The 25,324-nt window shown below is 38.0% G+C and overlaps 1 protein-coding gene across 6 annotated transcripts in view; it reads left to right on the top strand.

Moving 5' to 3' along the window:
- The window catches only part of SULF2 (sulfatase 2), a 122,290-nt gene that overhangs the window by 73,005 nt on the left and 23,961 nt on the right, over positions 1-25,324 (top strand). For all 6 annotated transcript variants that reach the window (XM_017735326.1, XM_017735335.1, XM_017735310.1 and 3 more), the window contains 7 exons: positions 5,716-5,867; positions 9,190-9,359; positions 12,171-12,321; positions 14,288-14,463; positions 18,370-18,498; positions 19,444-19,500; positions 20,196-20,325. In XM_017735326.1, coding sequence (XP_017590815.1) covers positions 5,716-5,867; positions 9,190-9,359; positions 12,171-12,321; positions 14,288-14,463; positions 18,370-18,498; positions 19,444-19,500; positions 20,196-20,325 — 965 coding nt within the window. The remainder of the gene's footprint in view (positions 1-5,715; positions 5,868-9,189; positions 9,360-12,170; positions 12,322-14,287; positions 14,464-18,369; positions 18,499-19,443; positions 19,501-20,195; positions 20,326-25,324) is intronic.

Below are 25,324 nucleotides of genomic sequence, written 5' to 3' on the forward strand. Positions count from 1 at the left end.
AAGTGGCTTAGAGAATTGTCCATATCCAAACTGGCCAGCTGATAGGTTCTATTGGTTCCCAGAGGAAGCTGTCAGCACCCCTTAGCAAGGACATCCCTTCCGGGACTATGCTTGCTAACCTATGACACATGGGAATACAGAGGGTGGGTTTTCCTTCTACAAGGGAAGCCATTGAGGCAATAGGCATTACAAGTATGTTGTGTTCTGCATTAACCTGTCTCACAGTTTAAAAACTGCCAGTGTCCTGAATAGCAACACGTGTTCTTGTTATGTAGCCACTACACCTTCCCACAACATGAGTTCCCAATCTCAGTATATTCTCCTATAGCATAAAGTGGGAAATTGGGCAAGGAGGACAGTTTATGTAAGTAAACCAATTCAGTTGATGAATCAAATCTTTAGAAAGTCACTAAGCTACATCTGAATCATGACTAACTTAAAATAGTGGATGCTGGTACTTCAGCTTAGAGTAGGACATTACTAGAATGGAAAAGAAACAAAGAGATCCTGTGACAAGCATTTCTGAATGGCAGTTCTCTGCCAAGTGTTCCTGGTAAATATTTATAGAAAAAAGGATCTGTTTTCTATGAACATATGCATCTCTTTCTCTGAGAAGGGTTTTAAAATGCACAATGCATTGTTGTATACTTGGGTCCTGCAGCAACAAATACCAAGATGTTATATTGAAATACAGGTTTAAACTTTTTTTTGACATTACTGAATGAGAAAAGCTTCTCTTTTCCGCTTGTCCAGCTGGCTGAATGATGAGGTCTTAAATTGATGACTGATTCTAAGGTATTTTGTCAGCCTTCTCTGCAGTCAGGAAATGAAAAGACATGTTTTATCTTAAGAAATTCAAAAGAACTAGGGATGGTAGGTCAATTGCAGCCTGGCAGAAGGACACTTTTGCTTCAGTGATTCTTCTGAGAGAGTTCCGTTAATTTATGTTAGGGCTGAATGTGGCTCAGTATGCACCAAATGCAGTACACATTTTGACTAACTTACCTTCCTTGTTCCTGTTGAGCAGTACCCTATAGTACAGCTACCCCTGTTCAGTTAAATGAACGTATTAACAAAGGCAAAAGCTGCTGCTTCTATGGTGATGTGTGGGTATCTCTTTGTGGTGGTAAGTCTGTACTTGAATTATACAAAGAATTAATAAAATGCGATTTTGAACCAATCGTGTATTTTGAACCTAGAGAAAAGTGGGTTTGGGAGGTCCAACTCTGCCATTATGAAATATTTATTTGGAATAAAAGTAATAATCATTCTTAGCGTTTTCATGGGGCTTTACAATAATCAACTAATGAATTAATTAAAATTCAGTGACAGCTTTCCATTTCCTTCCATTAATATTAGAGTAAGAAGATACAGTGGCTGACTCCATTCAAGTAATTATTTTGTACTTCACTGTCTGAGCTTTTGCTATTTTAAAGTGATTTTAACATTAAATTGTAAGAAGGAGAAGAAAGGCTATTGGTGAATAGCCTTTGAGGTTCATTCCTCCTTTAATAAACATGTGACCAGTTTTTAATATCTAGATACAGGTCAGGAATAAGACTCTTAGATTAACTGTTCCCTGCTGTAGAATTTGCTCTATGCAATAGTTGCTGCTTGCTATTTTTTCTTACAGAAATACTTAAAAACTTAAGTTGATCTTTGTATATAATAGCTTGATGAGGAATAACGAGTGACCTAAAAACTCAAAGCATAGACAGAAGTAGAAACAGAATTGTGAAGTACTTTCTACAAGGTCCCATGCAGATGAAAACCAACACAAAGAAGAGATGCAAGTTTTCATCCACCCTCCAGTGCCCTAGCCACTATGCCATACTGCACTCTGTCATGTTATCTGCATATAATGAAAACAGATTATCCAGATCAGAGTAACAACCTATTTGCAGAACAGATGGCTTTTGCAGTCGATGAAGGACTGCAGGCCGTTGTTAAAAATAATAACCAAGTGATTTAAAAGTCAGACTTAATTTTTAGAAGTGATTTGCTCGACTAGGAACTGAAGTGTTGGATACCTCCAGGACATTTTGGTAACTTACAAAACTGGGTAGCAGGTTTCTAAATTATTTATCTAGAAGGTAAATTAGTTTCCATAGGTCCTCTGCTCTCTGTATAGAAATATTACTGTCTTAGCAAGGCCTGTCGTCCATTAGATAGTTTGAGACTATCGGGCTTGAAATTGATGTGAAAGAAAGATTCTGCAGAGTGTCTATATCATGATAGCTGTTATTGCAAAAGGAAACCAAGGATCTACGATGAGTCCTCATGTATAGCCCAGATCTACTGACTCAGTCCATCTTACTACTTCTTCTGATAGGCTTGGTTCATGGTGGTGAGTTAGTAAGATGGTCTTTCAAAATCATCAAGGTTATTTTACTAGCGTAATGTACTCAGGACAATTTTTCCTAAGTTGTTTTTCCTGTATGTTTAAGGTGTGAGTGTTCTGTATCACCCACATGGTTCTATACCTGTCCTCCACAGCAGTGATACACAATTGAGTTGGCACTGGAAGAATTTAGTGATATGGGAGTTCAAATAAGCTGTATGCCTTAATGAAGTGCATAGGAGAACAGTAATGTTTCCAGAGACTTGCCAGTGCCTACAGCATAAAATTTGCAGATAGATTCTAATTCCAGTTTCTGAAAGTTGAATTTCTATTTCTTTGAATTTAAGCAAGCTCGTGTCTTTTTGTATGTTTTGGTAGCAAAAGTACTGCCCTGAGACCTTTGTCTTGTCTTCCAAGTTAGAGACAATAGCACTTTGCATCCCTGCCTGTGTGTTATGTGTGGGAGGACTAGGTACATTTTTGAGATGGAGGCATTTCAGAACTGTAAGAGGTTATTGGTTGATTACAAAAAAAGTGTCAAATATATTTTTTTGTCAAAAGTAAAAGGTAAATGTACAGACAATAAACGACTGTAAAATCTAGATGACTTTTTATTCAGTGTATATCTTGTTGAAAGGAAGTCTGTGATTATACTGAACAGTGGTTGGACTTTTCACCTAATTGGATTCAGTAAGACTTTATTATTTTTATTCATGAACTAATGCTTTTAGTAGGTTTCTTCCTGGTTTATTGGTAGATGGGAAAACACCCAACTTTGTTAAAATACAGCAAATAATTATTCTTGTGCGGAATATCCTAATAGCTCCCTGAAACTTGGCAACCAGGTTTTCTTCAGATCCTATGAACAAAATGGCTCTAAATGAAATTCTTTCAGGGGTTGCCCAAACAGCATAGTGCAGACTTTGGTATTTTAGTAAAGATTCAGCATTAAGCTGGGTAAACTTTTGCTTAGAGTAAAAAAGCATTTTAAAAGTTATTTTAAAAAGTCTGACAATCTACTATTGAGGAGGTTTTTGAGTTTTACATGTGGAAGAGGAAGAAATCTTGCATGTGGAAAGAGGAGGATAAATCTAAATGTTAAGATTCTTCTGTGCTCATGGTGTATAAAAGGGGGGGCGTGATGCCCATGATAAATTTTTATTAAAATGTCTCGCTATTGTGGTTTTGACATTAGGAAACGTTTTATGGAAAATCTGAATTGTCAGGATTGGCTGCCAAGGTGTATGAGCAGACTGAGGAGTGCTAGTGAGGTGTGTCGTAAAGGAGCGTTCTCAGCCGCGGCACCAGCAAGCACTCCCACTGCCCCTTCTGCTGCCCGGTGTAGGAAATCATGCTGTTATGATACACCAAGACATCATGTCCTGAATTGTAATAAAGATTGGTGACATAAAGATTACTATTTCTACATTTTTTTTCCTTTTAACTTTCAAAGGGTGCCCGAGAGGGATGTTCAGAAAGATATTTGTGCCTTACGGTTCTAGTTGGGTTTAAACTTTTGTAAGCTGTCCTAGGCATCAGTGAAAAGGACCTTTGGTCCCAATTCCATTGGAAATTTGCTTATCTGAGAAGGACAAGCAACACTTGGCTCACCATCAGCATTCTTTGGTTTGATTCCTTGTTGACCATTTCAAGGTATTTAGTTTGAGTACTTTTGTTTTATTTGGCTTCATCTGCTCCCCTCCCACCAATTCCCCTGTAAATAGATCTTGGCACTGATCCTTGGCAACCACTGAGGAATGTGCAATGCAAATTCAGGAAGAAGAACAAAGGTGTCACAAAGATTACTGTGCTTTGCCTTTGTCCTGCTAGATATCAGACTAGTCCCCTGCGAGATAGTGGATGGAGCATGTGATAGCACACTGCACTATCAGTGTGCTGCAAGGTAGAGAAAAATTGGCCATCAGTGCACAGTAGACTAAAATGTGTGTGTGAATACACACCTGTGTTTCTCCTCTTAATCTACCTGGTGAAGTACTTCAATGGATTCATCATTTCAAGGACTGTTGCAGACATACAAGAGACAAGAAACAGTAAAAGGTACTCAGAACCCAGTCTTCCTTAGCATCTTGAAACTGATGTTACTAAAGGGATCTGATAACAAAATGTAGTCTTAAGCCCCTCTTTGCATCCTTGAAAATACTCTAAGATTGAGGGACTCACTGTATGTTTTATGCAACTCATTAGATTTCCTGCAGTTACTAAGGTAATAATACTAATGCCACATCTTCTAACCCTTACAGTAGTGTCATATTTTCAGTTGTCACAAAAGTTGCTGACTGGGACCATTTTGTTGACTATTTTGAAGGTGGCTTCAGCATTTAGGAGTTACTGATTTTTGGAAAGCTTGGTCAGTTATTTTGATACCTAAAAAGAACTGGTATCTCTTGAAAACATCTTACCCATGGAACCAAATTTAATACTGAATTACAGGATTTTATCTTGGAACTCCCTTATTTCTGCAGTAAACCCATTAATTTCACGAGGTTTATTCCACTGTATATTGTCAGTCTAAGAGTATATTTGGCCATGATGTGAAGGCAAAATGTAGTTGACCTTTGGGCTAACTGGTTGTTCCATGCAATGCCAAGAGTACTCTCTCATCTGCTTTCCTCTGATTGTCTCTCGGGACAAAAATACTGAAAGTAATTTTTGCTAGATATACCTCAGAAAAAAGGACAGAAGTGTTCCCTCGCTCCCCCCACTCCATCCCTATACTAAGGGATTGGGCAATTGTAGCTCATTGTTCAACTTTGAGCTGGGGAAAACTGATACCAGATACAGAAGTAAAAGATTTTAAAGAGATAAACAAATCTTTAGGAGTAATTAATACTCATGCTCAAAACCCAAGTTAATATCTGGAAAATTGTCTGTTGAAATAGCTCAGAAAAACAATGTTCTAAATAAATTTTTTAAGTACTTTATGCACAGCATTCATGTTTAAATGTAGAGTGTTAATATCTTAAAACATGAGTTTTAATTTCACACTCTTAGTGGGAAGTTCAATTTCATGGGGCACTAATAGGTGGATGGATGCAGCTCAGCAGCGTGAAGGATATGAAGAGTCTAGGAGGAAGAACGTGTGGTCTGATTCCAAGTATATCAGGCACTGAAAAAGAAAATATAATGGTAATCGTGGTCCAGTTTCTCATATACATAGGTTGTAAATCAAAATATCTACATTATAGAGATACAAATTAAAAAAACAGATGCAAGCTTAAAACTCAGAACTTACCTTAAATCTATTGTAATGGAGAGGACAAAATTATTTTAAGAAAAAACAGAAAGGAAAGAATCTCTTTAACTATGGTGTTTCTGTTATGCCTTCTTACTACACTTCTGTTTTCTACCCCTAGCTTTCTTTGGAAAGTACCTTAATGAATACAATGGCTCCTATGTGCCTCCTGGTTGGAAAGAATGGGTTGGATTACTTAAAAATTCTCGATTTTACAACTACACACTCTGTAGAAACGGAGTGAAGGAGAAGCATGGATATGACTACTCCAGGGTAGGTCCTGTTGATTTATTTCTATTTACATTTAGACATGACCATAAGAAAGCTGTACTTTATGGTTTCAGTCTCTTTTCATACTTGAAAGCCAGTGCGTGTAACATTATCTACAACTGGTAACAGTAGTGTTTGGGCATGGTTACCTTCCATTCTGGGAGTGTCACGTTCCTGAAAACATTACTACCAGCAGTGGAAACAAGTAAAATATTCTGAGACTGTATTAGATACTACAAGCTGAAGGTGCTGTGTGTTAGCTATTTCTGTGCTTTGTATGTAATTATTGTGTCAGCGGAGTTACACAAGCATTAATGAGATAAGAATCCGTTTCCCTCCAGCTAGACCAATCCTTTTAGTATAAGCAACTTGTTTCACAGCCACAATATTATGGAGTGTTCACAGAATCTTGGTACAATTTATGATAATTCTGAATGAGTGGAGAATTTAAATATTATGTTTGTATTTCTGTGCATACAGATGCATGTGTTTCTTAATATCCTTTCAAGGATGTTATATCCTGACCAAACTTACAAAAATGCTTGATAGTCATTGTCAAACACAGTATTATTTTTTTCCTCATCTAACATGTTACAGCTCAATACCTGCTTGCAGTCAGGCATATGTTTATTTCAGCTAAAAGTGTTCCTTTCCAAAGGAACCAGCTTCAGTGAAGTCCTAAAGTGGGCAGAAGTGACTCTGAAGTAGGATGGTAACTAAATCTATCCATAAACTGCTCTAGTTTTAGTGTATCACTAAGGAAGTTGACTCATTCTGAAGTGATTTGTAATGTATGTTTGTTTAACAGATGTTTTGTTCGCTTTCTCTTATTGATGGCAAATCCTGCCTTCCTATTTGTGTTTCATTAGCATAGTGTTCACAGCCAGTTTTTCCTTTAAAAGGTTGGTGTCTGTGGTTTCCTCTCTGTGATTTCCATTTTCCTTTGCCCTATTTGCCTTTTATAATTGAATGTACTTTGTGCTGAGAGATAAAACTTCACAGTCTTCTAGGGCTGCCTTTTCCATCATCAGCTGCTAAAGGGAAGGTGCAAACTAGTGTACAGAATTATTTGTCTTCTGTTTTCCTTCTGATCTATGAAGAATGACAGAGCTAATCTTTACAGCCATGTACTAAAATGTTGTGATGGAAATATATCTTCTGTGGAACAGTGTCAGTCAAGTGATTTCATAGGCACTGTTCTCCATCTCCATTGTACCAAGGAGCCAACAGGGAGCTTTATGTTCCAATATATTCAACTGTTTGTGTATGCCAGACTTGAAAATGTTAAGGTTTTCACTTGTTTTAGTTTTTCTTACTGATTTTGGTAATAAATAAATCAAAAAATAAGGCTGATGAAAAGACAGACTTTTTATAATCTTCATATTCTTGCATAATAAACAGCTACAGTAATAAACAGATGATAGTGTGCAGAGCAACAGCACTGGTTGATGTTAACACTGGAGTTCAAATGAGCAAACAGAAGCCGAATTGGAAGACTGTTTCTCTTTCTTTCCTGCCATTCTTGTTGCTGAAAATGTGATTTTCCAGCAATGAGCAATATAATCAAACTATTTTTTAGTCCTATCTGTTTAACCAGCTGATGTTAATTATGTGCCAGTGGAAAACTAGGAAAAAAAACCAAAACAACAGTTCATTTTGTCCTCTAAAGTAACTGCTAAGCTTCTCTGAAAATTAAATTCTTTCAGATTTTCTTATAAAATACATTCTACTTTGATTTTTCTTTTTCAGTTTCTGCCGACATCTTTTAGATGAATTTTAATTTCGTACAACTACAACCTCTATAATGTGGACCTTTAAAAAAAAAACCAAAAGAAATCAGTTCAGTGAAATGTTTCTGTTTGGTCTTTTGGCCTGGTAAATGCTGGGTTTGTAGTGATTTTCACTTTTGACCATGTGGAAACCTGTCTCTTTAAAATGAAATTGGAAAACTCTGCTCTTCTAATGGCTAAATCAAAGAGGAGTTACAGGCTTAAAGTGATTGACTGGCTTAAAGAAGCAGCACAATGAAGATAAACAGCAGTGCATTTTTGAGAGCACTTCAGTATTTTCTCTCAGCTATGAATACCATCTCAGGCATTGAAAGCATGTTCAGAAGTCAGTTTTGCTTTGGTACATTTTCCCTTCCCCTGCCTACTTTTATGAGTGGAAGTCCTTCATTTAATGCCTATTTAGAGTGAAAATACCATCCCAGGAACAGTCATAATCATGGCAGTTTTGTAACAGTCATGCCTTGTGTTGGGACCAGTGTGTAAAATTATAAATGGAGACTTTGCCAGCCTTGTTCTGGGATAGACAAGAAACAACTTGGGGGAAGTAAATATAGTCTGTGGAAAAGGCTTCCTTTGAATGACAAGCTGACTTTTCAGACCAAGGATGCTGACAGAGGTGAAGAGGAGCAAGTGTCTTAACCATGGGCAGAAAGCTGTACTCAAAAGGAGATGCAATCCAGTCTATACCACACCTTGTACTTGTTGGCTTGACCATATGTTACATCTGATTTTACATTCTGCTGTGACATGACAGTTATTTTGGGTTTTTTTTAAGGTGTAGTTTCATATCCTACTGTTTGATGGATATTTATACTTGCAGTGTTCCTGTGAAGCACCTAAGGGAGAGCATGGCTTGTCATTAAAAATCCTGTCTTCAATCCCTATAGCTCTTGCAGATATCATAAGAATGATAATGACACTTCTTAGAAAGTATAGAGAGAGTCCAACTCTTCTACAGGAAGATTTCTAAATTCTCAACAATATGTGCAATAGAGCTACATCTCTATCAGATTGTCACTGTATTTTTGAATGAAGTCTTTCGTTCAATTAGCCCACCATCTTCTCGTGTTAGTGACTTCTGGTTCAGAAGAAGGTTAAGAAAAAAGAATATTGAGCCATTTGGTTTTTCAAAGTATTTTTGTGATGTAAGGTTGGACTATACACCTTAGAAGATACCGACACTGATAATTTTTTTTCATTCATACCTGGTCATTGTATTTAGCATTGTGTTTTTCATAATGTAGTTATCCACTTTAGGAAGAAAGAGTACTATTTGATCTTCTTTAGTGTCATTCATTTCTGAGAAAAAGCTAGAAGCTGTTGGTTTTTGTTTTTCTAGGCACTGAAGAAAGCATTATTTGATTTTAGTTTTTTGAGATTTTAACATCTGTAACTTACTTCTTCCTCCTACCTTTCTTAGTGAAGTAGCTTTTTTTTTCCTATTTCTTATGGTACCTCAGACGTCTCCTTCCTATTACCTCCCAGTTTGAAATTCCTTTTCAAGTGTCTCATTATACGTTTGCTTCTACTTGCAGGATTATCTGACTGATCTGATTACCAATGACAGTATTACCTTCTTTAGAATATCAAAGAAGATGTATCCTCACAGGCCAGTACTGATGGTTATAAGCCATGCTGCTCCTCATGGCCCTGAAGATTCAGCCCCTCAGTACTCACAGCTCTTTCCTAATGCCTCACAACACATGTAAGGAAAAAACAAAACCTTTGATTTTCAGGTTCTGGAGTATGGAAGTTCTGGGTACCTCTGGGTGAACAATGTTTTCTTTATAGTACTCTTGGCATAACTTGTCACAAATATTTAAGAGGAGTTTTCAGTGGCCTAGGTTTAAGAGTAAATGTAAAAATGCAGAATGTGTACATACAGTGAAGGAATGATACAAATTAGTTCTCTACTTTCCATTTTTCCCCTTGTTCCCAAATTCCAGGGAATCTCAGTGACAGATAAATCTCTCAATGATAAAGGGTTGCAGGCAGTTCTTACTGTTTGGTTGTCATGTGGATATTGTAAGGAAGGATCAGAATGCAAGTGGAACACTTACAAATTGCCCTAAAGCAATAAGCAATACCCTGAACAAAGTCTTTGCCTAGTCCCCAAACCAGAAGGCAGTACACTGTGTGGTATGACTCCACACCTTTCCTTGTGGCAGCAGTGGCGAAGACTGTAAGTGGATTCTGTGGAAAAGAAAAGCCAAGTGAAAGTGGGATGGTAGTGCTTGACATTGGTTGATGTACACACTACATCATGTGGCGTTGCTAGTAATAGCTAAAAGCCAGTGGTATGGGTTTTAGTCAGGGTGCTGCTTTGCCTTGGAGCTCTGGTATGTACTTCTGTGGCTAATTTCTGCTGCTGTTCTCTTGATTCTCTACCATATTCTGGCTGGTATGACCATTCTGCCCTATACTGCAGACTCTCTCCATCTCATTCTGTAGAGCTCCTCTCTGTGAGCATCTTCAGTCTTGTCTTGTTTGAAAATTATTCACAGAGAAAATCCCTCAGCTGCATGGTTTTCCTTTATTGCTGCCTGTATTGTGAGCTGTAGAGAATGTGGCAGCTGGGCAGTTTTAGCGGTGATCAGAATTCACTTCAATAGAGGGTACATTTTACCATCCATCTTTTTCAAGGTCAAATTCAGTCTGTCTGGGGCTTCCCTTCTGCATACATTCGAAGAAGTTGTTTCAGCTAGCTTCTAGGAATGTTACTTTTTTGTATTTTTCCCATAAGACAGACAAATCTGTTAAGGATTAAAGGGTTACATTTGTAGTAATCAAAGAAAATTGTGGGCTTTAGTTGGACTAAATAGTGGGAGGTTTCAAATCAGCCAGGATATTACAAAGTAAGCTGAAAAGGAGTTAGCGAAGCATTTTTGATTCATTCTGAGCATCACATAGCAACAGTTTCCGTAACGGTCAGCATTTTCAGAGAAGCAATGTCATTATTTCAACCACAATAACATTCTGAAATTCAAGAGACTATTAACAATACAGAGAGAATAGACAGCAGCACTTTCCTCCCTGTATGAAGAAGCCTCCACTTGCCACCTAAAAAAGTTTTTCAGATAGCATCTAACAGAGGCTTTCAGCATAAAACATTTCACTGTCGGATTATTAGTTTAATATTTATATTAAATGTCTTCTGACTGTCATATTCAGAGATACATTAGATACGCAGTATTTTGATGAGAAGTTTCAGCTGATGTTATTTTTTAGCTTAATAACTTACCTTGCTGCTCTCTTGCCTACACAAAACCAACAGTAGAAATTTCCCAAATAGGAATTTATCAGGAAATTCTGTGTTGGTAAGAGGAAAGTAAATGAGTATTTGCTATTTTTTCCTGTGTTACTGTGTTACTCTCTTGGCTTGCAGATTGGCACAGACCAAGTTTACTGCTTTGAATGAAAAAAGGAAGTCTAACCAAATTACCTAGGAAAAGTAATTTTTAACACTTTAGACTCTGTGCGTGATGTCTTTGAGCCATGATGTGAAGAAATTGTAAAAGGTGGTCTTCAACCATAAGTAATAAGGAATAAATATAGTATGTAAGAATAGTATTTCTTGCAAATGTAAGCTATAATAATATCTTTTAATGAGTTGGTGATGTGGAGAGTTGACATCATGGTGGTAATATAAATCTTTTATTTAGGTTCAGCTAACCTGAAGTAATATAATTATGCATAGAAAAGTGATTGCTGGGACTCCCAACCATGTGAAACTGTGGACAATATTTTTCCTCATCACTTTGATGACGTCCCAGGATCGTGAGAACTTTGAGGGACAGTGAGATTCCAGGTGGATGTTGAACCCAGTTATTGGGATTTTGCAGGGACTTCAAGTAAAGGAGTTGGTGGCTGGAATGAGTCTTCAAAATACAGCCCTATTTTCCTCATCCCACTTTTCTTTGCAGGTCTTTAAAATCCGGCTGTGTATCCACTTCTGCTGCTCACATGCAATTGGATACCAGTAGACAGAGTGCCTGTGCTCCTCTGTTGCATAAGTGTGAAAGTATTCAAGTAGCCAGTCATGCTGAATTCCAAAAAGCTGTTAAAGAACATAGTAGAACCTCTACAGCAAATTGTATAGTTATTTTTAAACAGCTTGCACAAGACGTAGTATTTGGTGCTAATGTGAGTGGAGTGAAAGCAAAGCAATTACATGAGTAGGAGCTCTGTAATATGTGCTTCATCCTGATCATGCTTGTGGAGTTAAGACTTCTGAGGCTAAGTCCCTTGGCCTTGAAATGTACACTTGTTAGTCTGAAATCACTCGAAAGATAAGGTATGTTTAATGTTTTCATAGATTTTATTCCCCCCCCAAGTTGTTTTCATTTTCCCGTGTTTCATAACATGAAACTAGAAGACATTTCGAAAATAATCTTAATATTTTCTTGTGCACCTCAGATAGTACTTCCTATAGTGTTGATCAAATAGAAATTAATATTCATTACTGTCACTTTTTTCTACTTGGCTAAAACATTGTGGTTTTCTCTCATTTCCTTAGTACTCCCAGTTATAACTATGCTCCAAACCCAGACAAGCACTGGATAATGAGGTATACCGGTCCCATGAAACCCATACATATGGAGTTCACTAACATGCTACAGAGAAAGCGCCTTCAAACACTCATGTCTGTGGATGACTCTATGGAGATGGTAAGATTAATAGTCGCTTTTGTTTTGTTTTGTTTTTTGGCTAAACAGGTGCTTGTTTCTTGAGTTAAGCTCCACATAGTCCTGCATATGAAGATAAGGGAGAAAGAAGGTGGAGAAGGACCGCATCAGTTTTTTAATAGTGTGTAATCCTCTCACCTCTGATCGTTTTGTCTCTTTATTCAATGTGTAAGGTTCCTCATCTCCTAAAGACAGGTACCCTGAGTTGGGTGGTGTGAACAAGCTGACTTGATGCCACAGAACTACTGCTGATAAAGGGGAGGAGAAAGGGATTGCCTGAAAATCTACGCATCATAAAGCCTAAAAATGTACCTTTGATAAAGAAAGTCATCATATAGCCTGTTGGAAATAACTACCTAAATGTGTGTCTATTTTAATCTTGTGACACTGAGTTTGTGAGAGAAGAAAACAACAGCAGCAAAAAGTGATGATACAGGAGTCCTAACTGGAATGATCCCATGGTAAACCCAGCCCAGGAGGTTAAATATTGGAAGTAAATAAATACATAGATTGGTATTTTAAAATTATCTGCATCATCTAACAATGAGATTTCTTAATACAAACTATATGTCTCCCACAGAAAGATCTGGATTCACTAAAAGCTATACTGAAAAAGAATGGTTATGCAGATTTAAAAGTGTTGCAATTACTGCTTATCTCTTGGCATTCTTAGTCAAAAAAAGCTAGAACATAAATTAGAGGATTAGAGGAGTCTAAATTAGACTTAGAGGAGTCCTCTAAGGCAAAAAGGAGATTATCTGGATGGCATTGCATAAGCTTGTTACTAATATAATTACTAATATCTTATAATTACTGATTCAGGCAAATATGACCTCTGCTTCCTGTTAATGAAGCTGTTTAGATGGATCAGATACCAGCATTAGGGGAAATTGGTGATTTTACTACACTGTTAGGATTTTCTGTTTAGTAAAAGGTTTTCACTCCAGGTGATTTACTGCAGGCAAGTCAGTTAGGTTCTTTTTTAGTTCTAATTACAAAGTTAGGCTGATCTTTTTCTACTGATTTATATGTGTTAATAGTCTTTCAAAATTAAAAAGAAAAAACAACAAAAAACCTCACACACTCAAAAAAAACCCAAAACCCAAAACAAACAAACAAACCAAAACAAAAAACCGCCAAAAACCCTGCACAACCCCTCCAAAACCAAAACAAAAGCCAAAAAAAGCCAAACCCACAAACAAAACAACCTGAAAAAGAACCAAAAATAAACTCCCAAACCAACACAACAGAGTTTTGTCCTGTGCTGATGTGTTTTGCACCTGTGTGAGGCACCACTTTGGTGGTATTCCACCACCTTACCTTTCTCAAGCCAAAATGTCACATGAAAATCGATCCTTGATGCTAAAGTTGGCACATTTCACATAGTTTCTTATGTAAATCTGTAGAAGCATCCACATTTAAATCTCCTCGTAATTCTCCATAGTGAGAGTACTATGATGGAGCGATATTTATCTGGAAGATATTTTGCAAATATTCTGCATAATGGAGACTTATTTGTTTGAAGCTGAAGTTGTTGAGTGCTGCCTGAATATATGTGAGATTCAAAAGGCTGTCATTTTATTAAAATTGCTTGCTGCAAGAAAAAGATAAAACTGGAGAGAAAATTTTGAAATGACACCTTGTGTTACTGTATGTATTTAGTACTATCTTGACAGCTCTCACGCAAAATACTGAACCCAAACATTTTTGAAATGGCATGCTGTGTTTTACCTTGAAACAGAGTTTTGCCTTGTAATAGCCACAATATTCAGTTAGTAAAATTAAGATGTGATTATGTATTATTCAGAGTGGTTCATTGTGATAACTCAGTGCCATCCTTAGCTGTTGTTATTTGTATGTTGCACATAGGCAGAAAGTGATATCCAGTGTTCCACATGTAGAGCTACTCAGTGGAATTAATTTCATATTTTGTTTTGCTCTTTTTCAGATTTACAATATGTTGGCTGAAACAGGAGAACTGGAAAATACGTATATAATATACATGGCCGACCATGGTTATCATATTGGGCAGTTTGGGCTGGTGAAAGGGAAGTCTATGCCATATGAGTTTGATATCAGAGTTCCATTCTATGTCCGAGGACCAAATGTGGAGGCTGGGTCCTTGTAAGTTCTTTGCTATTGTGTGTGTTGTGACCTGAAAATTTCATGTTCACATCTCTAGTTGTATTGACCTGGCAGCCAAATGGAGGCACAAAGTATTGCCCATCCTGGTTATCTTTGGCAGAAAAATATGTCTACTCAAAAAACAGAACTGATTGCACAGGCTGGTGTAACAAACTCAAGGCCATTGCCTTTTTGCTTGCGTGGGTGTGCAGCACAAGCCACTGCACTTCAGTGGATCTAGTGGAAAAATCACTTTGAATGATGTCCAGTCTAGGAAACACTTACTTGCATTCTTTTAAGGAGTGCAAATTATACACGTAACTGTCATTTTAAAGTTAAAAAATATACTGTATAATGCCATAGTAGATAATTATTGGTGAACATTGGAGTCACTTGTTTCAATTTATAATGATCAGTTCATATACTATCATCCACAAAATATTCTTTCTGGCTCGTTCTTTGGGACTATGTGGTTAGGTCTGTTTGTCAGGTGCACACAAGCATGCAGAGTATGACTGTTAATTGAAATGGTAGCTTTGATCAGCTAAAAAATTAAGCAAATACACTTTCTAAGCAATTATTTTGGATAGCAAATATTTGCACTTAAGTAATGATGTTGGACAGAGTGCCATAAATTGCTGCCTAATAGTTGTATCAGTGTGCATGTTTTAGCATAATTAACACACACAGTCTTCCACACACAATTTTTTCTTTACTGCAGAGGAATGCATCTAATGTGTAATATGATAACAAATAGTTATAAAAAAAATCTCATTCTGTATGCTGGTTAAATTCACTGATTCACATTATCTGCAGGCAGAAAAATGTTAAATTCTGTAGTTATTACACTGTGTTTCTAATTTATTTTCAGCAGTTGTGCATGTGAAAAAAATAATATTCTTTAAAGAGCAGGGAGAGATTCCTCAGTTGGGATTAAACATACTACCTTGGCACTGAAAGAGTTTTGTCTGCAGCAGCCTGGAATTTCCAAAGTGTCTGCAGTTTTTGGCCTTCCTGGAGAGTCAGTGCTAACATGGCCCAAGTGACTGAGCTAGTGCTTCTGCAACATAGTGCTAGAGACCAGCCACATTGTGTCTGTGGTAGTTCAAGGATCCTTACACACAGATATCCACAAAAGCTCTGAAACCTTCCCACTGAATTTTATTTTTCAGACTTCCAAAGATGAAAACATCTTTCTGTTAGAATTGGAATAGTCAGCCTGACAGAGTTTTAACAGAACAGAGCTTGTCACAGTAGAGCAAATAGGAAGAACAGAGTAAAACACCTTGGAGAGGGAATACATCAGATAATAAATTGATCTTCCCTCTCAGCCTGATTTTCTTTAATGGTAGAACTTCTGTCATCTGTGTTTTGTGTGAACCTTATGTTTTTCCTGCAGAATAATTGTCATGACTCCCTTTGGATACCAGGGAAATTTTAATATCAATCACTGTAGCAAGTGATTGATTACTAACCTCTCATTTCTGTTACTAAATATGCTACATCATAATTATCAGTAATTAAAATCAAATCGCATACATCAATTTAATTCATCACCTATGCTCTTGTCAGTGCCTGTTTGCTTGCTCACTCAAAGATGTAGTAATTTTAAAATAGTATCTCATTAAATAGTGTGAATTTAGCAGCTTTCTTCTGTCCTGTATTCTGAGCTGGAATTCTGCACTGACATGTATTGCAGTCCATCTGGTCCCATCCTTCCTTTGTGCCTGCTGGTCATAACATGGTGATTCTTTATGCTCAGTGCTGTAGAACACTGTTTGTGTAGCAGTATGCTCATGTTATTATTTTTCCCCACTTTCAAGAAATGGAGGGTCTGTTGTGATTTTTTAATCCTTGTTTTCCAAAGAAGTAAGGAAAAGCAATAGCACACGGCTGATAAACAGTATTTATATATGTAATATTGTGAGTAATTGCGCACTCAACTTCAACACTATCATAGACATGGTTGAAATGAGTTTTTAAGATTCAATGTAATGAACAACTGGGGTGCAGGACATGAAGGAATATGAAGTAAATTTGCTGATGATACTAAATTGGGAGGAGCTGTCGACCCTCGCAAAGGCAGAGAGGCCCTGCAGAGACACACTGACAAATTAGAGAGGTGGGCAATCATCAGCTCTCTGAAGTTTAACAAGGGCAAGTTTTGGAATCTTCACCTGCAACAGGGCAACCCTGGAGATACAGACAGACTCTGGGGAGAGAGAGGCTGGAGACCAGCTTTGGAAAGGGACTGGGGGATCCTGGTCGACAGAAAGTCGAATGAGAGTCAGCACTGCCCTGGAAGCCAGGAGGGCCAACCGTGTCCTGGGGGAGCACCAGGCCCAGCATTGCTGGCCAGGCAAGGGAGGGGATTGTCCTGCTCTGCTCTGCGCTGGGGCAGCCTCAGCTTGAGTTCTGGGGGCAGTTTAGGGCACTACAATATTAGAAGGATATAAAGCTATTTAGAGAGCATCCAAAGGAGGCTATGAAGATGGTGATAGGCCTGGAGCCTTGTGAGGTGCAGCTGAGGTCACTTGGCTTTTTCAGACTGGAGGAGACTGAGGGGAGGGGAGACCCCATAGCAGTATACAACTTCCTCTTAAGGAGAAACAAAGGGATAGGCACCAACACCTTCTCTCTGGTGACTAGTGACAGGACTCAAGGGAACAGCATGAAGTTCTGGCAGGGGAGGTTTAGGTTGGATATTGGGAAAATGCCCTTCTTGCAGAGGATGTTCAGGCACTGGGACAGGCTGCTGGGGGAAGCAGTCTTGGCACTGAACCTGCCGGAGCTGAAGAAGCATTTTGGACAATGCTTTCAGGCACTTGTTGGGATTCTTGTGGCTGTCCTGTGCAGGGCCACAAGTTGGACTCAGAGATCCTTGTAGGTCCTTTCCAGCTCAGGATACTCTGTGATTCTGTGAACATAAACAGAAAACACTTCTGCAAAAGCAGACCTACAGTAAAACCAAATCACATGATTAAAAATTTTGGGTATTCATTTAGCTACTGAATTCTGGGCTGGATGGATATGAGTTCATCTGTCAGAGCCAGATGCTCTGATATATTAACTCATATTTAGCTGTGACAGTTCAGTGGGTTTGGGGATAGAAGCTAACATACTACTTGGGAGTTAACGCTAGTGTTTTAACCAAATCTGAAGTCAGTTTGAATTCAGACGTACTGTTAACTGCGGTGGCTGAGGAGCATGTGCCGTACTCTGCAAAGTACCAGAGGGTGGCTGTTCATAAGTTTTTGCAGAATGTGCAAATGTGTGCCCTTTGAAAGATCATTTTAATTAAAGCTGTTATTTTTTTCTCTTTTTTTCTTCATAACTGTTTCTTCCGTGCTGCTTTTTTTTTCATCCCTTTCCTTTTTCTGTCTCACACTGTAAATTAGCAGTCACTTTTAGTTTTCACTAGTGCCTAGCAATACATTTCTCATGTTCTCTTCAGAACATGCCTACTGTGATAGGAACTGAGGTACTCATTTCTATACCAGATTTCGAAACAGGTAAAGCATGTGCTATCTGCCAAATCTACTTTTTAAGAAAGTCATTAATATATTTGGCAGTCATTTTGATTCTGTAAGACACCCAAACAGTTTTTCCAATGCTTTTTAAACTGTCTTTTGCAAAAATTAACTAACTTTGCCTTATGAACTATTTTTCTTTCTCAAAAATGCTCTATGCTAAAGTTTAAAATATTTGTATTAGTCCCCTTGAGGTTATGCAACTTATCTATGTATTATATGTTAATTTCCATCATGGAAAGGAATCAGATTGTGTCCTCTTTTATTTGCAGGTGTCACAAAATAAGACTTTTCAGATCCTTGGACTCTGTGGAAGCTGGAGTTGCTTGGTATTATTGTATAGACTTTAAACTGTGTTCTCCTATGTTTTTTTCAGGAATCCTCACATTGTGTTGAATATTGATCTTGCACCCACAATTCTAGATATTGCTGGATTGGATATTCCATCTGATATGGATGGTAAATCCATTCTAAAGCTGCTGGATTCTGAGAGACCAGTCAATAGGTAAGAAATGGAAATGTTGCATGGAAACATGCATGTGTTTTTGCAAGACTGAACAGGTGTTCAGCAGCATGCAGAAAATTTAAAGGAAAATATAAGAAAACCACCATCTGTCTGAGTACAACATTCACTGGAAAGTCTGAAGACTATTTGGCATATACAACTCACTTCAGTCATTTATTTTCATTTTGGCACATTCATATTCTAGATGTATGGCATATGTGGCATCTGTATATACTAAATGTAGTCTGTGTAGAAGTAAGAGGGCTACACATGAAAGTCTTCAACTATGTGAGTTACAGATTTTAAATGTCTCTGTGGCATCATTTGTAGCAAAGCATTTAATATTGAATAAATAGTAAAATAATTGACGGCGTTGATTGTGTGTCAGACTATAATATAAAGACAGACTCGCAGTAAAAACTGCAATTATTATTTAAGACTTTCCATCCATACTTTCATTGGAAAAAGACTGAGGAAGAGAATTAGACTGGCTAGAGAATGCTTGCAAGAGAAAATCAGGGAAGGAGAACTATTTGCTTTACAAGTAGTTGGGTGGAGGGAAAGCGGGAAAGGAGCAGCTGCTTTAGAATAGGATACTTTGTGGGTAGATGCAGGTTAAGAGCCCAAATTTGAGTCAGGAAGACCGATTTAATTTGTGATCCTTTGTGAACAAGGACGATTCAGTTAATGCCTCATGCCTTAAACATGCTTATGTTGAAGAAGTTGTACTGCATAAACCTGTTGTGGATTTTGTCCCTGTGAGAAAAATGTATCCTATTGTTTTCAGTGGAGAGACGTATGTCCCTGCTTCATAGAGCTGAATGTCCTCTTGTGCAGTTATGTGGCACGTTTCTTGTTGGAATTAGGGGTGGGAGAGAAAACTGGGGCATAACTTGGTTACTGGTTTTGTGGGAATTGCTTCTTCCTCTCCTTGTTTCCTCCTAGGTTTCATTTAAAGAAAAAGATGAAGGTGTGGAGAGACTCGTTCCTAGTGGAAAGAGGGTAAGGAAAGTGTTAATCACAAAGCCCAATCTTTTTAAATAGAAGGATATTGAATAGCTAAAGCCAAAGCAGCACTCCACCACAGTGTAAAGCCATTTAGCTGTGTCAGCAGGGACATGGCTGCAGTATGCCTAGTGGCAGTGATTGTGTGATTGGACGGAATGCATGGCCTTTGCCTACAACCTGCATGAACACGCTGCTGTGGTGGGGGAAGGGGAGTTTACTTAGATTGAGAGATGGGAAGGCATCCCAATTTGCTTTCAGCTGCTGCCCCCCACCCTCCTGCTTGTATCATGGGATTATGAAGAACCCTTCCTCTCTGCATCTTCATCTGCTGGCCATTCCCTCTGCACCTCTGCCTTAATACATAAATGGGAGCGTGAGGGGTTTGCAAAGTGGCAGCCCTGTAGAATGAGATGTGGTCTCTCTATATTGACTCTTGTCACTGCCTGTCACTCAGGCATGTAACACATTGTCTTGATTTTATGTGTTTTTGTATGCTCCCTGAGAGCATGACATGAGTAACTTGTGTGTTATTGGACAGGCTAAATGCTAGTTTCTACTGGACTGCTAAGTTTTGGCTACTAGAGATGGTATGGACTTGGAAAATAACTACTCCTCTGAGTCTTTTCAGCAAACTGTATTTTTATCTTGGAGTTAATATTAACGTAAAAATATTTTTTTTTCTTTTCCAGTAAACTGCTGCATAAAAGGGAGAATGAGAAGGTAGATGCCCAAGAAGAAAACTTTCTACCCAAATACCAGCGCGTGAAAGATCTCTGTCAGCGAGCTGAGTATCAAACAGCTTGTGAACAGCTTGGCCAGGTAGGCATTGTTACCACTGACTGCAAGTAAGCAGTTATAATTGGGCTAAGCTCAACACCTTCACTGTGTCAATGTCCTTCACCTCATCATCAATGCCAGCATATAAATCAAATGGCTCATTCTGTGGCCTTTGCTCAAAGCTTTGTTACAGCATTTACGAGATTGACTGCCAGTCAGGAAATTGCTGATTCAGGTGTTCTGCATTGATTCCTGACTACTGTTAAGAAAACCACCTAGGCTGTTTTAATGTTTTATTCCCCAAAGAGAATGTGATTTGGGATTCATTAGCAATGAGAAGCTACACTGTACCTAACAGACTGGCCTTCTTCAAATACATACAGCTTGCTTTGCTTTGAATTCTCTTTTTAATTCATTTTGTTGTTGTTATTTAGAATTACATATAGTAATGGGAAACTAACATTCTGTTAACTCAATATATATACCTCCTCTTAACAAAAACACACTTGGAAAACACACGTGCAATTATGACTGGAGGCAGTCTGTGTGTATATGGGCATAAAGCTAATTGATTGTGTGTCATTTCCCTTGTTGCATAACTGTTCTGGGCAGATATGACAATTTAGATACAAGTTACATAGAAGAAATTAATGGGGGAAAAAAAAAATAGGGTAGTATCAATACATGATCTTGACACGCACAGGAGAGGATCTTGCAAATTTACCAGAGCAGTGCAAAGGCATAGCATAGCTATCTCCAGAGAATTCACCACTCTTGGCAAAATTGACTCTGTGTTATTGCTCTCTCATCCAGGTATGGGTCAGAGAACTCCTTTCCAAGGACTGTAACACATTCTGTGGACAAAGGGGTGAGGGTAACTGGGTCCACATGCTAATGTGTCTGTTATTACACTGGCATTACCTCATATCCCGGCAGCCCAGAGGGCTGTCAAGGGAAGTTAGTCTGTGGAATAGAGCTATTCTTGCAGACAGGATATGACTTACCAAGGCTATAGTCAGTAAGGGGTTCCTTAGGCTGCAGTAGTTTATTTTTTACTGTCAAAGGCTAGACTCCATACTTCTGGCTCTACTGATCATGTAGTTCAGTGCACCTGTGAAATAAATCCATTGTTCCTTAGGTGTTTGGATCCAGTTTATATGTATAAGAATTTTCCAGATGTTCTTTTCTTCCTGTGGCTTCTATGTCAGACTTAGTATACAGAGTGATTTTAACATCCTGTTCTTCGTAAAAATACTAAACTTAAAGGAATACTATATGCAGTAGCTTATTGTCACCAGAAGTCTTGAGCTGAAATTTTAGCTGAATGGGAGAAATCTGTTGTTTTATGAATTTGCAATGTTATTTGAGGAACTGGAGGAAAAGTTACTGTTTCTACTACGACATCATCCAGTAAGTAGTATGGGGAAATACAGCTTTTCTTTTCCATCACTATTTTCTCTTCAAGAGATGTTTCAACTTTGTCTTTGTCCACCCAATTATTTTGAACATTACTGTAAGAACAGAGGGAAGAGAGACTTTCCAAGTCCATGTTGTCACTGAGTCTTTGTCTTTGCATAAGGTAACTTAGCTACATTCAGGCTTTCTTACTCTAACTACCACGTTTCAATTGTGGAAGAAAGGGGGAAGGTCGTGTAATGTCTACACACATTCACAGGCTTATGTTTCCTTCCACGGATGATAAAATACTTTGACCTCTTTAAGAAGCAGGTATGAAATGTCAACTCCATAGTCAAAACTGCCAATAAATTCTGAAGGATAGATGTGCTAATAAGAGATGCTTGTGCTGCATCCTTATTGTCAGGAGACAGAGAGGAGAATTGTTTTGAGCAGTTTGGTCAGGCATAATTGGAAGTGATAGGATGAAATTGAGCAAAAAAAGGAATTTACACTGGACATCAGGAAAAATTGCCAAACAGTCAAGTCAATTAAAGTCTGTGAAGGGCTCTCAAAGGAGTCTCAATCCATCTAACCTCTACTCTAGAAAATATGTCTTAGTAGTCTGTCTAGACAATAGGACTAGTGGGAGATAAACTTGCTTATTTGAGGATAAATTGTGTCTAAATATGGGTGCCCCCAAAAATCTCTTCAGAGTGAAGCAAGACTAACTTCTCAAATGACAAATGGGTGTTGTCTGTTTGCTGGTGCTGTTCACAGCTCTACATAGTAAGTAGAATGAGCCCAAATTAATAACATACCACTGCCTTGGGGAGTTGATGTTATGCAGATGCAATGGTTATTTAGCAGATGTCTTCTGATGCTGCAGGACACTCTATTTAACAGTACCTGGAGTATTCAGTGCAAAAAGTGCGTTTTCATATCCCAATGCAAAGATAGAGACACATCCAGGTCAGAATTAGTTGAAAGCTTGCTGAAGTCATTGGGACTCTTTCTTTTGACTTAAACAAGTTTTGGGGACCCGCTATTCCATGCACAGAGAAATCTGAGCAGTCCAAGGGAATCTGAAGTGTGAGCAGGAGACAGGAAGCACAGATGGAGGACAAAGACTCAGAAGGGAGTGAAGGACAAGAGACAAGGACAGAACTTAAAGAAGAGGTAAAGAAAGGAGAAGTAAATAAAGCTTTGAATGTATGATGGAGAATTTGAAATTCTGCTTTGTGAGCGTGCAAGTTTGTGAATACAGGTCTATTGCCACAAAATGATCTTTGAAAATCTCTGTCACCCTCCTTAACCTATAATTGTTTTGATAAGAGAGTACCAAGATCATGGAGATGAGGCTATTCATGGTGTCTAAAACCTTGTTTCACAGTCCATCATGTGGAATTTTTTTGGCACCACTGATATATGTAAATTCTTCTGAGAGCAGTGGGAATCTGTGTGTTGCCATGTTTTCTTTTTCAGTTATTAGGGTTTGGTCTGTGTTAGTTATTTGCATCCAACAAAGGGTGACTGTAGAATCAGATGAAAGAGCAGTTCAGCATTCATATTCAAGGATTTAAAAGAGATGAGCTCTTCGCACATGAAATATAAAAACATTTATCCTAGTACCTAATGGCTTCCACACACATTTTTTCTTTTCAGTATAGTTTGGCCTTTCATTCGAAACTGCCTGGTGAGTGGAAGCTGACCCACTTTTATCTGGTAGCCTGCATTAATGTGCTTTTGTGGAAGCCAATTATGATACCAGCATTGCTCTGTAGAGTATTCCTACCCCACAGTATCATAACATCAGCTGCACAAAATCTCCGTCTAAGTAAGTTGCCAATTTTGCGCACATTTGATAAACATGCAATACCTGCAGCAGTGCTGATTGCTAGAGGGAATCTATGCTGTACATGTGAAAACTCCACAGATTAAAAGATAGTAATTTTTTTCTTTAGCAGGACCTAATTTTTTCTTTAGAAGCATAATACAATAATACTGCTAACTCATGAAGAGAAATAATTGCCTGATTTCACATTATTTCCTTTTCAAATACATTTTATTTTCAGAGCTTTATTTACATGCAAATCTGATACAGTAGAAATTGCCTTTAAATAGCATTCAAAGTATCATTTTATATGGCAGTTTTCACAGGAGAACATTCAAAATGCCAACGTTAGCACATTGTTTCTTCCAGGTGTTCTACAAATGAAAGGGTTTGACATAGTCTTCCCTCCAATTGCTTTGTATTGCTCAATATCCCTTTGATCATGAAGGGATATTCTCTTTTGTAACTGGCCTGAAGATACCATAAGTAAAAGCACGTTGCTTACTTGCTTGGTGCCCCCAGTTCCCTCACATAACATGGCATACCAGTGATGAAAACTATTCTGATCAGTGTGTGCCTTCCTTAGCAGTTCATAAATGGCACCTCTACATCATATTGCTGATTTCACCACAATCATTATTAGCCATTGTTTAGTGCCAAGGGAGGAGCAATAGAAAAAAAATTGCTTATATTTTCTCCTTTGTCTGACGCCACTGTAGCTTGAGGTTGTATCAACCGGACCTAGGAAACAGTGTCATGTTTTGGAAGGAATTTTTTTTTAATTGGGAAGAAAGCTTTGGATCTGTCTATCTTTTATGGTTTATTGGTACTTTTGTAGCTGGCAGAGATATACTGAGGTTATGAAAGGATTTAAGTTCTGTTGATAAGTGACGTATATTAAGCCAGCTAGAGTCCAGATAACTTCAACAGCCCTTTTGCCAGATCTTTGGAGTTCCTGAATTTCAGAACAAGTTGCACATGATCAGCTTTCAGGATTGAATTCATAATCTGTAATTGCAGCAAGAAATGACTTGCTGATAACTTCATACATTAAAAGTTTTATCAGCCCTGGAACTGATAAAATTAGCAGGCAACAAACCATGAAAATTAAAATCATGATGGTTTATTAAGGCTGAATAAATCTGAGGATTTAAAGGATAAATCAGATGGAATCTGAGGATTGTATTCCTTATGAGGAACTCTAATTAACAAGACTTTTCCTTCTTAAGCTAGAAATAGCCTATAATAATTTTCAGAGGCTGTTTTACTTATGGGATCTTTTTGCTTGTTGCTTCACAAACTCGAAGAAATTTGCATTTCTGGATAAGAGATTTTTTTAACTCACTGTCATTACAGTATTGGCTATTGTAAGTAGCTTGCTAAAATCGACACCAACATTTAATAATACCACAGCTTTTAAAAATATCCTGATATGAGTAGTGGTGTACTTTAGCTAAAAGACTACTGGAGGTCAGGAAACTGGCTTCAGTCTAAGTGCTGTTACAGGCTCAGTGTGGCACCTCAGACAAATCAATTCCCCTTTTGGTGCTGCTGGTTTTTTCCTTCACAGCTAATGTAATTTCTGCTAAGACTGCACTCAGTCCTTAGCTTGTGCAATGCCTAGCGCAGCAGCTGGGACCATTTGATACCACAATCCAATTATTATATTAATAATAAATGAATTATATAATTGTAATCTTAAAATTAGCTGAATACCTGATTCTTCATTTTTTTGTGCTAGTTGTGATGGTCCCACCTGTCTCATGTCAACTACAATTTGTGGCATTAAAGAGCCCTCAAAATATTCTGCCA

Source organism: Corvus brachyrhynchos, unplaced genomic scaffold, assembly GCF_000691975.1.
Source record: "Corvus brachyrhynchos isolate BGI_N302 unplaced genomic scaffold, ASM69197v1 scaffold10, whole genome shotgun sequence".
Lineage (NCBI taxonomy): Eukaryota > Metazoa > Chordata > Aves > Passeriformes > Corvidae > Corvus > Corvus brachyrhynchos.